Raw genomic sequence first — 17,285 nt, forward strand, 5'->3', positions numbered from 1 at the left:
ACAGATGTTTCAAGTTTGGAGGGAGCATGCAATTTGGCATGCTGACTGCAGGAATGTCCACCAGAGCAGTTAATTTCTCTACCATAAGCTGCCTCCAAAGTCATTTTAGAAAATTTGTCAGTACGTCCAACCGGCCTCACAACCGCAGACCACGACGTGTAATCACGCCAGCCCAGGACCTCCACATCCGGCTTCTTCACTTGCCACATGGACAGCTGATGAAACTGAGGAGTATTTCTGTCTGTAATAATGCCCTTTTGTGGGGAAAAACTCATTCTGATTGGCTGGACATGGCTCCCAAGTGGGTGGGCCTATGCCCACCCATGGCTGCGCCCCTGCCCAGTCATGTCAAATCCATAGATTAGGGTCTAATGAATTGATTTCAATTGACTGATTTCCTTATATGAACTGTAACTCAGTAAAATCATTGAAATTGTTGCATGTTGCATTTCTATATTTTTTCAGTATAGTTGAAAAGTTGCTAATTAGCTAAATGCTAAATTGTCCGTGATGAGATTCGAACTCGCAATCATTGGGTTGCTCGACGTTCGCTTTATATGCGCACCCATCCACCCCGACTAACCACCCTACTTTAGTTTTTGGCTTAAGTAAACATCTGTCTTATGTAACCATACCAAACATAACATATCATACTAATTTGAGGGTCCCGGATTTACATTTACTATGTTACGTCTAGTCTATGAGACCAGGCTGTGCCTCTGGTCTGACCTGGCTTGTCAAGGCACTCCAGGTGTCTCTTCCAGTGCCCGCTGATCTCCCTGACCAGGGCCTCGCTGTCTGGGGCCGAACTCTGCAGCTGCTGCAGCCTCTCCTCCAGGGTGTGTGTGGCCTCAAGAACGGGAACTGGGTCTGAGAGCAAAAAGACAAACAAGATGGAGAGACATTTTACATTTTTCTATGAACCACTCCATGCAAAACAACCACACAGCCATAATATTGAGTGGTAATTCAAATGCTGAAGTGGATTAGTAAAGTCAAAAGTTCAACACTTCAGTCAAGTGAATTTCATTGCCTATCTATTTGATCAAAAATAATGAGATATCACAATTATCTTGTTGCTGATGTCAAAATATGTCTCCTGTTATACAACTGATGTCAGGATGTTGAAAAGGAACTTTTTAAATGGCATATTAAAAGAATAATATACTATACCATTTTCTGCACGAGACAGTACAGTTATCATATGCTCTCCTGCACAACAGCACCAAGAGTAGGAGACAGAGAAATGGCTTCAAAGAGGGACTCTAGAATTCACTCCAATGAGACTCCTTAGAAATCTCACAGGCTGGCTGGCCCTAATGACATGAATAGACTAAACTACTAAGATCAAATCCAATGGAACTCATCACCAGAAAAATGAACGTCAAAAAAAGCCACATAGACTGCAGTAGAATATGACGCACACTTCAGTCCCAAATATACACCTAAACAAATCCAACAAAGTCTGGAAAAAGTCTGCTCCTGAAAAGAAGAGAAAAAGAAGACTGATTCTTTAGCACAACAGAGGAGCTGTTTGGCAATGCATGTGCAGCAGCCTGGGCCCCATGGGGCCAACTAGGAGGCTGTTTCTCTGCTAACAAGTCTCCTCTGTGTCATTTGATCATTTAAATTATTATGCCAGGAATTCTCAGGAGGCGGCTCGGCACTCCACATCACAGGGCTGTTTTTAATCTTCCCGTTCCCTTTCTTCCCTTCCCGAAAAGTTCAACAGCTCTGAGAGGGAGAGCTGCTCCTGTTGTGTACCTGCCTGCCGCACACCAAAGGAGGTGACTTCTAGTGCCAAAGCACAGAGAGAGGGGCTCAGGGGAGCCACCTGACAAGGAGGGAGGGAGGATGTAGAGATACGCACACACACACACACACACACACTCTTGCACACACACACACCAGCCTTTCAAAACTCCAAGGAGGGAAAATCGCTGCTTTGTTGCACAAACTTTTCTCCCGCAGCTTTCATGCGCTCGTCTTTCTGCACCTGTGTGAATCGCGATCATATCCTTTCTTCAACACGGGCACAGACTGAACTGACTTTTCAGAGAGCCTAACCACAGACGTTTACACTTCAACAGACACCACTGAGACTAGACAGCCAAGTCGAAACAGGCCACAGAAACACAACTGTCAAAAATTTGCAATTTGTGAAAAGACTTCCATAACCATTTGACATATCTGAAGTTTCATCAGAAACACTCGGACAAAGATAATTGATTGAACCATTTCTTCCCCAGGACCATTTTACAGTCAACTGAACCTCCTGTGTGTCTGTGTTCACTGTTACACCCACACTGGAGATATTGCATCAGTCACATGGGACATCACACGTAAGAGCAGAGCTCTTCTTAGACAAACAGAAGGACCTAAAACAGTGCTTTTCACATGGACGCACTGTCACAGAAATCCCTTTATCAGCCTCTTTTCCATGTATCCTTTTAACTTTCCATGATCAAAGTGCAGAGATTACAGTAAGGGATCTCTCACACTTGGACAAGCAGGGATTATCAATCAGTGGCTAGGCAAAAAAAAAGTGAAGGGATATATGGTAGCCATGTATACAAAATGAACCCAGTCAAAGAGGAGAGCAGCAGGGGTACTCTCAGAGGGACCAGGGTGTAGCTCTACCAGACGGGCTACAGTTGGGGGAAGTGTCAAAGAAGACTGCTGATAACGGAAGAGAACAGGACTGCTAATTGATGTTGCTAATAAGCTGTGCTGGATATTCCTTTAAGAGCATTTCTTTAACAGGAAATCCTTACCATAAAAGGAAGATTGAATACTTTAATTGAATTTTACACCATACTGCCAATATACCTAGACCCCCCCCCCCCCCGCCCTGCCCTGTAGTCATTATAACAGATAGCACTACAGCATAAATCACTGCACATTAATACACCATATTCTCCAGTCAAATAAGGTCCGTTCACACGTGAATCACAGTGGCTGGGCAAAGGTGGGGATGAACAGAATGTTATGAGGAGGAGAAGGTTCAGAGGTCATTCCAGGGACACACGCCTATCCTCTCAGTATACCAGCAAAGACATCACTTGCACTTCAACACAGTTGTTAATTTGTACTTCAACACAGTTCCACCTGATTTGGTGGTATTGTGTGGTGTTAGCAAAGTCACTACACTAGTTAGCCAGGATAGGGCTATCATAGAATCTATGTGTGTGTGGTCTCATCATCTCCATTGAGTTTGCATCAGTGTTACAGATGAGATAATGAGCTTCCATGGCTGGTTCCTAGCGGCCGCTGGTCAGGTATTACGCTGCTATTGCTCATCCCATAGCAGGGGGCAGCTCTCTGGGTGCTGCTTCTTGACAGCCAGGGATAAACAGGCCATGGCTAGCATGGTCACAATAGATATGCTCATGTTTGATAGTCAGCTCCTATGGTTGTTCCTATGGAGTTGGATATAGACCAGGTTAGGCAAGGGCCCACTGTGTGAACTGTCCACATAAATACTGTCTGGACTGTGGCCGGGACAGTGGGACAGACAGGTCAAGGATGTGTCTGGGTGGGCAGTGGTGGTGGGTGGGAGTGGACAAGGGTGGTGTGAGCCAAGACAAGCAGGTGTGTTGGGACGGTCCGTCTTTGCCCTGTCAGCGATACACTGTCATTAGGCGGTGTGGGCTCAGCGGGGTGCACCATTACGTCTCCCTGGGCTCTGTGTAATTACGCTCTGACATAATTAACCCAGCAAGCCCATTAGCCAAGCACTGGCTGGCTGGAGAGAAGAAAAAAAATGCTATAATTATTTGTTGTGCGCATGTTAATGAGGCCAGCTGTGTTCCCATCATACAACATGAACAAATTAATTTACAAGGCTGTGCTTCGAGGGTTTTTCCTTTTCATACAAAACAGTCTTGTTTTGTGTTGTTTTTCTCTTTGTGGTCTTCAAGTTCCAAAAACGCCATTTCCTGCTGCTGCAACAAACCGTAACACTGTACAGTAGTGTATTGTATTGTATTGTCATGGCCCGAAACTAGGTTACTGAACAGTTAGTCCTTAGTCCAACCTTCAAAGACAAAGTGCACCATCAAAATGGCTATCTTTGAAAAAAGTGGTATCCTTTCTTAATTAAACCAAAAGTAAACAACCAATACTCTACCTACAGAGTACGGGAGTCTCAAACCAATGTGGCCCTGTGGGAACACTTCCATTGACTGAAGTCTAATAGTCTTTAACAAAGTAATCTATTGTTTTAACAACTACATAGTCACTCACGCTCACAAGGTACAATTCTTTAATGTCTATCCTTGTTTCAACCTAAAATATAAAGATTTTTGTAGCTACGATGAAATCATTTTCAACAAAATCTTAACGGACAGTAAAAACGGTCCGTTTCTGTGTCTTTTCACTAATACAATATTCAGAGCACAGAACAAAAGTCTTCCTTTGACTTGTATGTGGAGAAGAGAGTGAGAGATACAGATAAAGAAACAGAGATCACTATAGAGAGAGAGAGAGAGACAGAGAGAGAGAGAGAGAGAGAGAGAGAGAGAGAGAGACAGCGAGAGAGAGAGAAAGAGAGAGAGAAAGAGAGAGAGAACGAGAGAGAGAGACAGAGAGACAGAGAGAGAGAGAAAGAGAGAGAACGAGAGAGAGAGAGACAGAGAGAGAAAGAGAGAGAGAACGAGAGAGAGACAGGGACAAAGAGAGACAGAGAGAGAAAGAGAGAGAGAACGAGAGAGAGGCAGAGAGAGAGAGCGACAGAGAGAGACAGAGAGAGAGAGAAAGAGAGAGAACGAGAAAGAGAGAGAGAGAGAGAGAGAGAGAGAGAGAGAGAGAGAGAAAGAGAGAGAAATGGTGAAAGAAGTGTGTATTTCACTGTGTGCTGACAGACAATCTGAAAGACTAACTTTTTAACCTGTTCTTTTGTCTTTGTTCCACACATGCCTTTGTCTGGCAGACTGAAGGACATTTCTACAACTATGTAAAAAGAAGCTCTTAAAACATAAACAGGAATATCAGGGTACAATATAATTCAGCCACTCTTTAACTTTAATTGATAGGGTTGGTCTTCTTGTTTTGTTGCTCTTTTCGTTGTTGTTACAATAACAAAATAACTGTTCGGTGAATAATCACAAAAACCCCCCAGAAAAAACAACTGAAACTATTCATCTCCTGTACACTTCATAGCTTGATTTTTACCCGTCCCCTTTATATATATATATACACTCACATGCCGCCGCACACACACTTCCTCTCTGTTCTGAGCACACACTCTGCCGGTCCCTCTGGGGTCTCTGCTCCACGGGGATCCATTGGAGAGGCCCAGCTCTTTTATGAACATAATGCATTATTAAGCACCTCAAACATCTCCTGGGCCTTTGTTTATTACTGCTCTTATTAATCACTTGTGCAGAATCTCGTCCTGCCCAAAAGAGCTTTCATTTTTCATCAACTTTTTTATAGGCTTTCATTTTTGATACTGCCACAAACAGAGCGTACACACACAGCTCTGCAAGTTCCCTCTCATCTTCTGATGGAATGTGCTCAGCATCACACTTATTATTTTAAAAAACAATGCCTCACAGGCCTCAATAAGCCTCTCTCTCCAGCATCTGTACACTCAGGTGACAAAACATTATGAACATTATGCTCTTTCCATGGCAGACTGACCAGGTGAATCTAGGTGAAAGCTATGATCCCTTGTTGATGTCATTTCAATCTGATTAACTGATTAAATCCACTTCAATCAGTGTAGATGCAGGGGAGGAGACAGGTTAAAGAAGTATTTTTAATCCTTGAGACAATTGAGACATGGATTGTGTCTGTGTGCTATTCAGAGGGTGAAAAGGCAAGACAAAACATTTAGGTACCTTTTAACGGGGTATGGTAGTAGGTGCCAGGGGCACCAGTTTGTGTCAAGAACTACAACGCTGCTGGGTTTTTCACTCTCAACAGTTTCCCGTGTGTGTGAAGAATGGTCCACCACCCAAAGGACATTGGAGTCAACATGGGCCAGCATCCCTGTGGAACGCTTCCAACACCTTGTAGTCCATGCCAGGACAAATTTAGGCTGTTCTGAGGGCAAAAGGGGGTGCAACTCAATACTATGAAGGTGTTCCTAAGGTTTTATCCACTCAGTGTATACAGGGACCTATAAGGGGACAATAATTCTTTGAATATACTAAGGTCAAATCACAAAGGTCATTAATACTCTATTCTTACAACCTTGGAGCCAAAAGAAATTACAAACTGACTTCAATATGCACTGCACTTACAATCTCGCAAGCCAATGAGACTTCAATATGCACTGCACTTACAATCTCGCAGGCCAATGAGACTTCAATATGCACTGCACTTACAATCTCGCAGGCCAAGGAGACTTCAATACATTAATATTCATTGTGCAATGAAGTCATAAAGCCATGATGGAATTGTGTGGAGTTGTGCCTGGTCCTGGAAACCGTACCATGCAGTAGTATTTGGTCACCACTAGCTAGCACTGTTGCCCCAACGTTTCAACTAATGCAGACCTCAGCCCTGCCAAGGGCCCAACAAACATACAACACACAAACACACACACACACAGTAAGTGAGCTCCCTGCTCAGATGAAAGGTACTGTGTTCTTCAGGAGAGACGGAGGGAGAGCGAGAGAGAGAGAGAGAGGGATGAGGTGATCCTGAGGGAGGAGTGTGAGTAAAGAGAGGGGAGGGGGCAGAGCAAACACCTGGAGCGCCAATCTCAGGGCTACGCTCCTGGCGACAGGGCCCCGCTCCTCCTCTCAAAGCGACAGCTACAAACACTAAGGTTCAAACGTAACCGCAGAGTCAGAGATGCTCACACAGGAGGGAGAGAGATGAGGAGAGAGGTGCTACTCAGGAGAGCCAACTCAGTCATGGAAACTGTCGCTGTTTTTCACATCCTGTGAAGAGGAAGTAGTATATTTACAATGATCAAAAAAGTATAGAGGTGAAAATCTAAACAAATAAGTATTTTTTGGGGAACCTAATATTTTGTCGACATTTTCAATGGAGTATAGGAATATACAGTTGAAGTTGGAAGTTTACGAACACCTTAGCCAAACACATTTAAACTCAGTTTTTCTCAATTCCTGACATTTAATCTGAGTAAAAATCCCCTGTCTTCGATCAGTTAGGATCACCACTTTATTTTAAGAATGTGAAATGTCAGTATAATAGTGGAGAGAATTATTTATTTCAGCTTTTATTTCTTTCATCACATTCCCAGTGGGTCAGAAATTTACATACAATCAATCAGTATTTGGTAGCATTGCCTTTAAATTGTTTAACTGGGTTAGAAACGTTTCGGGTAGCCTTCCACAAGCTTCCCACAATAAGATGGGTGAATTTTGGCCCATTCCTCCTGACATAGCTGGTGTAACTGAGTCAGGTTTGTAGGCCACTTTGCTTGCACATGCTTTTTCAGTTCTGCCCACACATTTTCTATAGGATTGAGGTCAGGGCTTTGTGATGGCCACTCCAAAACCTTGACTTTGTTGTCCTTAAGCCATTTAGCCACAACTTTGGAAGTATGCTTTGGGTCATTGTCCATTTGGAAGACCCATTTGCGACCAAGCTTTAACATCCTGACTGATGTCTTGAGATGTTACTTCAATATATCCACATAATTGTCCTTCCTCATGTCACCATCTATTTTGTGAAGTGCACCAGTCCCTCCTGCAGCAAAGAACCCCCACAACATGATGCTGCCACCCTGTGCTTCACGGTTGGGATGGTATTCTTCGGCTTGCAAGCCTCCCCCCATTTCCTCCAAACATAACGATGGTCATTATGACCAAACAGTTCTATTTTTGTTTCATCAGACCAGAGGACATTTCTCCTAAAAGTACGATATTTGTCCCCATGTGCAGTTGCAAACCATAGTCTGGCTTTTTATGGTGGTTTTGGAGCAGTGGCTTCTTCTTTGCTGAGCAGCCTTTCAGGTTATGTCGATATAGGACTCGTTTTACTGTGGATATAGATACTTTTGTACCTGTTTCCTCCAGCATCTTCACAAGGTCCTTTGCTGTTGTTCTGGGATTGATTTGCACTTTTCTAACCAAAGTATGTTCATCTCTAGGAGACAAAACGCGTCTCCTTCCTGAGCGGTATGACGGCTGTGTGGTCCCATGGTGTGTATACCTGCGTACTATTGTTTGTACAGATGAATGTGACACCTTCAGGCATTTGAAAATTGCTCCCAAGGATGAACCAGACTTGTGAAGGTCTACAATGTTTTTTCTGAGGTCTTGGCTGATTTATTTTGATTTTCCCATGATGTCAAGCAAAGAGGCACTGAGTTTGAAGGTAGACCTTGAAATACAATCACAGGTACACCTCCAATTGACTAAAATGATGTCAATTAGCCTATCAGAAGCTTCTAAAGCCATGACATCATTTTCTAGAATTTTCCAAGCTGTTTAAAGGCACAGTCAACTTAGTGTATGTAAACTTCTGACCCACTGGAATTGTGATACAGTGAATTGTAAATGAAATAATCTGTCTGTAAACAATTGTTGAAAAAAGTATTTGTGTCATACACAAAGTAGATGTCCTAGCACACTTGCCAAAACTATAGTTTGTTAACAAGAAATTTGTGGAGTGGTTGAAAAACAAGTTTTAATGACTCCAACCTAAGTGTATGTAAACTTCTGACTTCAACTGTATGTCTTAAATGCATAGGAAATGCACATTATGATTGTGGTGTGTGACAGTTTGCCTTGGGGACCCAATAATGACATTTTTAGAAGTATTACCTTTTCAAAGTGTTCTCATCAACTGTTCCCCATAAAATGCAGAGGACGCATTGGAGTTGCTTCAAAGAGCATGCCTTGTACGACTGACTGTTCATGACACCGGTGTTAGGTTCTAAATTAACCTATTAAAACTCACGGATAATTAGTCAAGCTTAAACCAAGTTTATTCACCCATTGGATCAATGCAGCTGCATAAGACCAAATAAATAGTCACACCAGTGGTAATATATATATATATAAAGCCCTCCTCCTTTCCTTCTCCTCCTTCTCTCTAAACATTACATATTTATTACTAGGCAGGAAGTTAAGTGATACGGGCAATAAACTGTTCCTTCTCCCTTAATGCGACCTGACCTGACCTCGACCCCCTTCCTCACTAATCCACAGCTCCCCATCTTTATCAGTGCCTGCCAACATATGATCGTCTCCCTGCACTCAGTACATTCCAAGCTTAATTGCCTTCACCATATATAGTCCTCCTACAGATAACCATTAACGTATGGTGTGGGACCTCTAGACCATAGCACTCAATATTTCAATAGGATTCCTGATAATTAACACTATTCAGAACCAAGAATCCATCACCGGTAAAGGTTGCCATTGTCATACTACATGTAATCCTTTGTCACAGGAAACAGTGCCACTCTAAGTCCAGACAAACCACCACTATTATAATAGCTATCTCGTTCAGCAGCTGGAGCTTGATACACTTGCTGACTTTACAGTAAAAACAAAACCCAAATCTCACTCACACACGCACACGCACACCATTTCCAGCCATGTATTCTCCTCTCTCCCCTTACACTAACATTCTCCTCCTCGTAAACACAGTGATGTGAGAGATACACATTTGCTTTAACAAATTGGGACGTGATTAAAACCTTCTCTATTGAGAGCACGTTCAGGGTAGCCCTGGGTTGTGTCAGCGATGCATACCCTCCGTCTATAAAATTCATATGAACTGAGAATATGAAAGCAGCAACATAACATGTGTCATGCGTGTCCAACATTATGCAACTGACATCATCATTGGCACCTAATTCCAATAACTGATTTGTTATTGTGGATAACTGATACCTGACACCAAACGTTGCTGTTAACTGGATACAACAGGTCACATTGTCCCCTCCCCCTCCCTGGCTCTCCTCTTGCATTCATTAACTCTGTTGTCGGCCGCTCTGATTGGACCAACGGCCTGTGAGTGTCAGCAGACAGCCAGGATGGAGGGATCCTTTCAAATTAAATAAGAGGGAGAAAAAAAAATGTCTGCCAATGAATAGTAATAACGGCATTAAGATTAACGAGCACGGTGTGTTAAGAATAATTGTGTCTGTCAAAACATAAAAAATACATGAGCTGGATGGTTTGTTTGGAGACTGGTGGGAAAGCAGCACAGTGATGTGTTCATAGGGGAGGAGACTAATAAAGTGAGGGACCACAGCCAACTGACTGTCCTCTGGTGTACCTGGAGCGATCCACTCTGGGAACAGGGGGTGACCTTGGACAGGCCAGTGAGATGCCCAATGACACACAAAATACCCTACTCTCCATTTTGTCACTCCTGTTTGGCATCAGATAGGAGGTAAATAATATCAGAAAGATAATAGTGAAAAGATTTGGAGACTTTTAGCAATTAGCTGTTAATGGAAATGATTGGTAAGGCATTAAAGGATTAGACGGCAACTAATAAATCAGCAGCTCAGCTGGCTGCGTTTTTTTTTGGTTTTACTGCGGTGGGATGAAATAATAACTCCTTCTGTAGTAGTAAAGCCCAGGAAAAGTCATTCATACACAGACCTGCAGTGACACAGAGTGTGAGAGCTAAGACTAGAGACTCTGGTGAGGGAGAGTCACCCGGATGCTCATGCTAGTGCAGGTCCAGGTAAGGTCAGAGGAAGATGGGTGTTCTGAATATGCTAATCCAAGGCCCTCTGATGTAACCAGGGCCACTCCTTTAGCTTTGTGACATGACGACAAGGCTCAACCCCCCCCCCCAGCCCAGAGAAGAGAAGAGATTGGTGGAGATGTCGATGTCATATATGTTCACGTCAAAATAGGAGCTGAAAGTGTGCATGCATGTGTGTGTGCCAGAGGAGGCTGTTGGTAGGCACTATAAGAGGATGGGCTCATTGTGACGGCTGGAATAGAGTGAACAGAACGATATCAAACACATCAAACATACGGACACCACGTTCGTCTCCGTTCCATTTATTTCATTACAGCCATTATAATAGGCCCGTCCTCCTATAGCTCCTCCCACCAGCCTCCTCTGGTGTGTGGGTGTGTATGTGTATGTGCTTGTGTGTGAGAGCAAAAGTAAACGTTAAATTCCTATTTTTTAAATCTTCAAACCCAATCCTAGCTACAAGGGTTCCAATACAGTTGAACATGGTTTATGAGTACTCTTTCTTGTCAGTGCCCTGTGCAATTAAAGAGATGAAGTCCTCATTCCTTACATTATCACTGTTGGTTCAGTCTGCTCTTGATAGAACATTTGTTCATGACAAAATATAGCCCCTAAAACCCTCCTGGGTCCTCTATTAAGCCCTTGATACGTGCAGGTATAGGTCAGGAAATCAAACTGAACACATCTTCAAAGACATCCATTTCTTATCAAGAAAATAACTCCATTCAAAGTGTGTGGTGAAATATCAAGCAGGAGACTTCAAGGCAAAATGGAGACCTTTAAAAGTCAGTCGCTGCATCGCTATTTTCTCTGACACCCACTTTTATCTTGTATTCATTGAATCTGTAAACCGCGTTCTCTACTCTTGCAATGAGTGTTCCTCTGATGTAGCCGGAGATTGGAGTGCATTTTGCTCTTGTCTCCTGCAACAAAGAGCAATGCTGTATAGTGTGCCCTGGCAACAAACAACAACAGAATAAACAGTCTCTCCCCCTCCCCCTCTCTTTCCCTGCTGGCCTCATCAGGCCTGCACTCCAGACTAAGACAAGCTACAGTTGGCTTTTAATTGGCCCTCTGCAATCAACAGCCCATCCCCACAAGGATCGTCTCTCCTCAGCAATGCAACGCTCAAGGACCAGCGCTCGGTTTTGAAGTGGCCCCACACAGAGCACAGACTCTAAAACATAGATAAGAACTACAGGGTGTCCTGTGGATATTTATATATCTATGGCAAGAAAACAGTCACTTTGTATTTTTAGCTTGTCTCATGTATAACGTTGGCCTAATGACGTTGACTTTGGCTTGGTGTGTAGTTGATCTGGCTGGGGAGAGTGATCTCTTGTGGGAGGTTTGTTACATGAGCAATGTTGTGTGTTGTCTGTGTCTGTGACTGCGCTGTTGTGATGTGTGTGGCTCAGTTACATGTGGGAGACTCACCAGGGGCTTCGATAAGCTGCTTGTAGATTCCCAGGAATGCCGACTCTGCCTCCTTACTGCGCTTGTTCAGAGCGACCACCTGGAGACGACAGGACACAGCCGTCAGGGTGACACTCGGGCTTCAACAATCAAACTAAACCTTTGCTGAAGGAACATCTAGCGACACATACACCGAACATCTGCGTTTACATGCATTCTACACTGTTCTGACATATGAAGTATATAAGCAGCATATAGAGTAAGTGTGCTAACGAGACAGACAGAAACAAAGTTGATCCATCTCCAGAAGGTAATCAGAAGGACGGTACATCACCAACATGGGTTTGTGTGCTGAATTATGTGAACAAGGTGCTGAGCTAATAGTGCAAGCTGATATTTGGCCTCTTAAACCCCAACGTTGCGGTGTGTATTGAGGTGACATTTGGCCTGTTCAGCGCAGTTGTGGTGTGCTCTATGAGGCAGGTCAGTGTCTGTGGCCTACATCACACAGGCGCACAGCCTCTCCTGCTATTCTCCACTCCACGGGTGATGCAAACCAATTAACAATTCATTTGGATGGACAAAGAAGGGAATTAGTCACCACCTGGCCCCATGGAGAGGGCACCTGCCCTGGTGGGTATGTGGGTTACGGTCCTCATAGCTACAATACACCAGCAGCCCTGTTATCTACTGTAAGTCAGAACAAGTCAATGTCGGAAAGTCTTAGCTTAGCAACTCTCTGAAATACTACATCCGATAGCACAGGAGACTGCTGAGGGGAGGATGGCTCATAATAATGTCTGGAACGGAGTAAATGGAATGGCATCGTACACCGCGGTCTAAGGCACTGCATCTCCATGCAAGGGGCGTCACTACAGTCCCTGGTTCGAAACCAGGCTGTATCACATCCGGCCGTGATTGGGAGTCCCATAAAGCAGCTCACAATTGGCCCAGAGCAATCCGGGGTTGGTCGGGGTAGGCCGTCATTGTAAATAAGAATTTGTTCTTAACCGACTTGCCTAGTTACAGTTTGGCTGTAATTTCGGAACCTTGATGTCATTTTTCAAAACTCTAGACACAAAACTCACAACCAATGATCAAAATGCACATTTTTCAAAACTCTAACACTTTTTCCAATTGCTTGGATACAATACACATAAAGCTAAGATAATTTGTTCATTGAACTAAAATCACCTGTTCAAAATGACACAACATAACATCAAAGTATTACCATTTCAAAATACAATTCACACATTACATCTGAGATGACTGTCTATTCATTTCATTACAATGATCTAACTATCAATTGATACAACTGATCAAAATGATAAGTAACTGTTACATTACTCTTAATGCATAGTTTTATGGAAACTGACAAACAATATTCCATGTTTAGATCATGAAAGTTTTAGGATAACGAGATCCATTGACACCAATTACCGTGGAACATGAACCAATTGGACTACATTATCTATGGATGTAATATTTCATCATCATTCTTTATCAGACACTGTTTCTATGGTCCCATGTACCACTTTTCCAGACCATGTTTTCAGATTTGACATTACTGTACACTCACTTTTGCCTCCACAACAGCCTGAATTATTCACGGTGTTGTACGTTAAGAGACGCCCTTCTGCACACCACTGTTTTAAACAGCTGTTATTTGAGCGTTTGTGGCCTTTCTGTCAGCTGGAATGAGTCTGGACAGTCTCCTCTGTCCTCTCTCATTTACAAGGTGTTTTTGCCCCCAGAACTGCCGCTTACTGAATGTGTTTTGTTTATCGCACCATTCTCTGTAAACTGTAGAGACTGTAGTGCATAAAAATCCCAGGAAGACAGCTGTTTCTGAGATGCTGGAATCACCATGTGTAGCATCATCAATCATACCACGGTCAAAGTTGCTTAGATTACTCATCTTGCCCGTTCTAATGTTAGGTCGAACAACAACTAAAGCTCTCTACTCTATTAAACTCTCTATGTTGAGTTGCAGGCAGCCACATGATTCGCTGTTCGAATGTAACCATCCTTGATGAGCTAAATCAGGTCTGTAGAGCTGATGGCATGACCTATGTCATTGTGTGGGATAATGTCAGGTTCCATCATGCTCAAATGGTGCAAGCATTGTTTCAGGCCCATCCACAATTTACCACCCTGTACTTACCCCCCTACTCTCCTTTCCTAAATCCGGTCAATACATTTCAGATTGTGTTCAATGATTCCACGATGTCTGTAGTACTCTCTTTACTAGTCCTTTTACAGTGATGTACTTTATGTGTTGTACCATAATGAAACATGTATCACATATTTTGTACTACAACATTTAATGATTGAACGAACAACTACACAGTGAAACTATCGGTATCTTGTGTGTGGGAGATCTAAATGAATGTTCCTATGGTATTTCGTGATAAATGAGTTATTTGAACCAATGCTTCTGCAAGTGCAAGGTTTCTTTAAAGATATGAATGCACAATGCAGTGTTTTGAACATTGGACAGCCTGTGTTACAAGTGATGACCGTTCTGAGTTTTGTGTCTAGAGTTTTGAAAAATGACCACAAGGTTCTGAAATTAGTGCCAAAGGGGTTGTAAAAAATGGTAAATAAAAGGTTCAATAAAATTTCATTTAAAAAATAAATAAAACATGGAAACCGCTCCAGCCACGAGTCCGTTCTCCCAATAAGGTGTCAGCAACTTCCTGTGTCAGATAGGCCATGTCCACTACAAATGTCCCTCCAATCCAAGAGGAAACTCAATTCTAATTATTGTCATCTATTCTCTATAGAATTCCTATCACTGTTGATTACAGTTTTTATCTGATCAAACATAATGACTTCTATTGAAGGAACCCAGTGCATGTTATCGTCTGAGACCTTCTTTATTGGTCTGAGTTCAGTTCGACAATGTTATTTGGACCAAGGTCTGAAAACACTTATAAGAATGGTGGAGAAACTGTTTAGAGATGGTTATAAGTAACAACTGTGGGAAAGAGAGAGAGACGGAGAGCCCTTGAATGACCGGAATTGTCTTGTGTCCTCCCCGAAGAGGCATAACGACAGCATCATGTTTAAAGAAATATCATAAAGATCAAGCAAATCCCTCCCACTCGGAACTGCGAGCCGGAGTTCATGGAAAATGGAAAGGCTGGAGCTCAATCGATATAGATGCAACAGTCTGCAGCTACCAGCCATCTCTCTCTCTCTCTCTCTCTCTCTCTCTCTCTCTCTCTCTCTCTCTCTATCTCTCTCTCTCTCTCTCTCTCTCTCTTTCTCTCTCTCTCTCATCAGCTTCTTGATATGCCACAGCTATCAAGTGGATGGATTATGTTGGCAAGGCAGAAATTCTCACTAACAGGGATGTAAACAAATTTGTGCACTAAATACGTATTTTTGTGCGTATGACAAATTTATGGGATCTTTTATTTCAGCTCGTGAAACATAGGACCAACACTTTACATGTTGCGTTTCTATTTTTGTTCAGTGTATATATAGCAGGTTGTGTGAACTCACCAGGATCTGTTTCAGACTGACGCCCTGTCCCTGTCCTGTCTACCTTTCTGCAGAATACATCAAATAAGACCCTGAACTGCACATGTAAAACGCACACGACCTGTGAACGCAACAGACTCCATTTCCCACAGACACGGGGGTCTCCTGGCCCTCCATCACCCTTTAACGAGAGAACACGGAGATTACCTCCACAATCACACCATTAACCTGTCTGCAGCCGCTAGAGGAGACATCAATCACACTCCGGATGCCTCCTCACGTCAGCACACTCGGTATGCGTAACCCTCTCCCCTCATGCACGCTGCCACCGCCATCATCAAAGCACCTCGGAGGTGTCACGCATAATGTGGTCTGATCTGAGTGACTCGTCTTCCTCTGGACCTGATGCTAATCTACCTTTAGCCAAACACATGGGATTAGCTTCCGTCCCCTGGTACCACACAGATTACACTATGGAGAGGTATGGTATAAATAATGTATGTTTCAGCAAAGGTACGGTGGTAGTAGGACAATGTATCTAAACCTATTCCATGTTAGCCAGTTTGGCCGTTAAATGATCGAATATGGCTTCTCTGGGAGGGATGTGGGGAACATTCATTTTACAAGCAGCAGGAGTAAACCCCCAGAGATTTATTGTAGGGAAATAGAGAGAGAAAGAGAGCGAGAGAGAGAATGAGAGAAAGAGAGAACGAGAGAGAGAGAGTTAGAGAACTAGAGAGAGAGAGAGAGAGAGAGAGAGAACAAGAGAGAGATAATGAGAGAGAGAAATAGAGGAGAGAGAGAAATAGAGGAGAGAGAGAGAATGAGAGAGAGAGAGAGAAAGAGAGAACGAGAGACAGAGAGAGAGAAAGAGAGAGAGTGAGAGAGAGAACAAGAGAGAGAGAGAGAGAATGAGAGAGAGAGAGAAAGAGAGGAGAGAGAGAGAGAATGAGAGAGAAAGAGAGAAAGAGAGAACAAGAGAGAGAGACAGAGAGAGAGAAAGAGAGAACGAGAGAGAGAGCGAGAGAGAGAGAGAGGAAACCTGTTAGAAGTGGACCATAACTCTTCACAGAGGACCAGTCCGTGTGGGCAGGCTACTGCTGCTGTCTCCAGCACTGCTGGGAAATGCTTACTGAGGCCTAGGAGGATACTTATAGTGAAACACATGGTCGAATTGTGGGTCTGTTTGCGTGTGTGTGTGTGTGTGTGTGTGTGTGTGTGTGTGTGTGTGTGTGTGTGTGTGTGTGTGTGTGTGTGTGTGTGTGTGTGTGTGTGGTGTGTCAACATGTGAGAAGAGAAGAATAAATAATGGCAAAAGATGAGTTTAACATAAAGAAGTGCAGGGAAGAGAAAGGCAGACAGGCACTGAGCTACAGACAGAGACAGAGAGGGCGAGAAAGAGGTTCCCATAAAGACTGCAATTAGCAATTATGCAGACATCAATTACAATTATCACAACTGGTGATTATGCAATTATCACTCTAAATCCTTTTTTTTTACCAGAATGCCACCTCCTGTGATTTGGGTGTTTGAGGACATTTTGTGTGATGATGCAGGTGATTAGAGTGTGTAACGTGGCGGGGGTGTTAGGTGTGTGTGACGTGGCGGGGGTGTTAGGTGTGTGTATGTGTGTGTGTGTGTGTCCGAATGTGTTTGTGTGTGTGCATGGACATGTGAGTTAGTAAGATTATTGCTGCTGGTGGATGAGAGAGGTGGTGTGTGTGTGT

General features: G+C 43.3%; 1 protein-coding gene across 1 annotated transcript in view; it reads right to left on the reverse strand.

Annotated features, from left to right (window-relative positions):
• LOC135514214 (homeobox protein cut-like 2) overlaps window positions 1-17,285 on the reverse strand; it is a 128,486-nt gene that overhangs the window by 18,223 nt on the left and 92,978 nt on the right. Inside the window, 2 exon segments of the mRNA XM_064937530.1 lie at window positions 730-870; window positions 12,091-12,169. Of these exon segments, the coding sequence (XP_064793602.1) occupies window positions 730-870; window positions 12,091-12,169 (220 nt within the window).

This window comes from Oncorhynchus masou, chromosome 25 (genome assembly GCF_036934945.1).
Source record: "Oncorhynchus masou masou isolate Uvic2021 chromosome 25, UVic_Omas_1.1, whole genome shotgun sequence".
In the NCBI taxonomy this organism is placed as follows: Eukaryota; Metazoa; Chordata; class Actinopteri; order Salmoniformes; family Salmonidae; genus Oncorhynchus; species Oncorhynchus masou.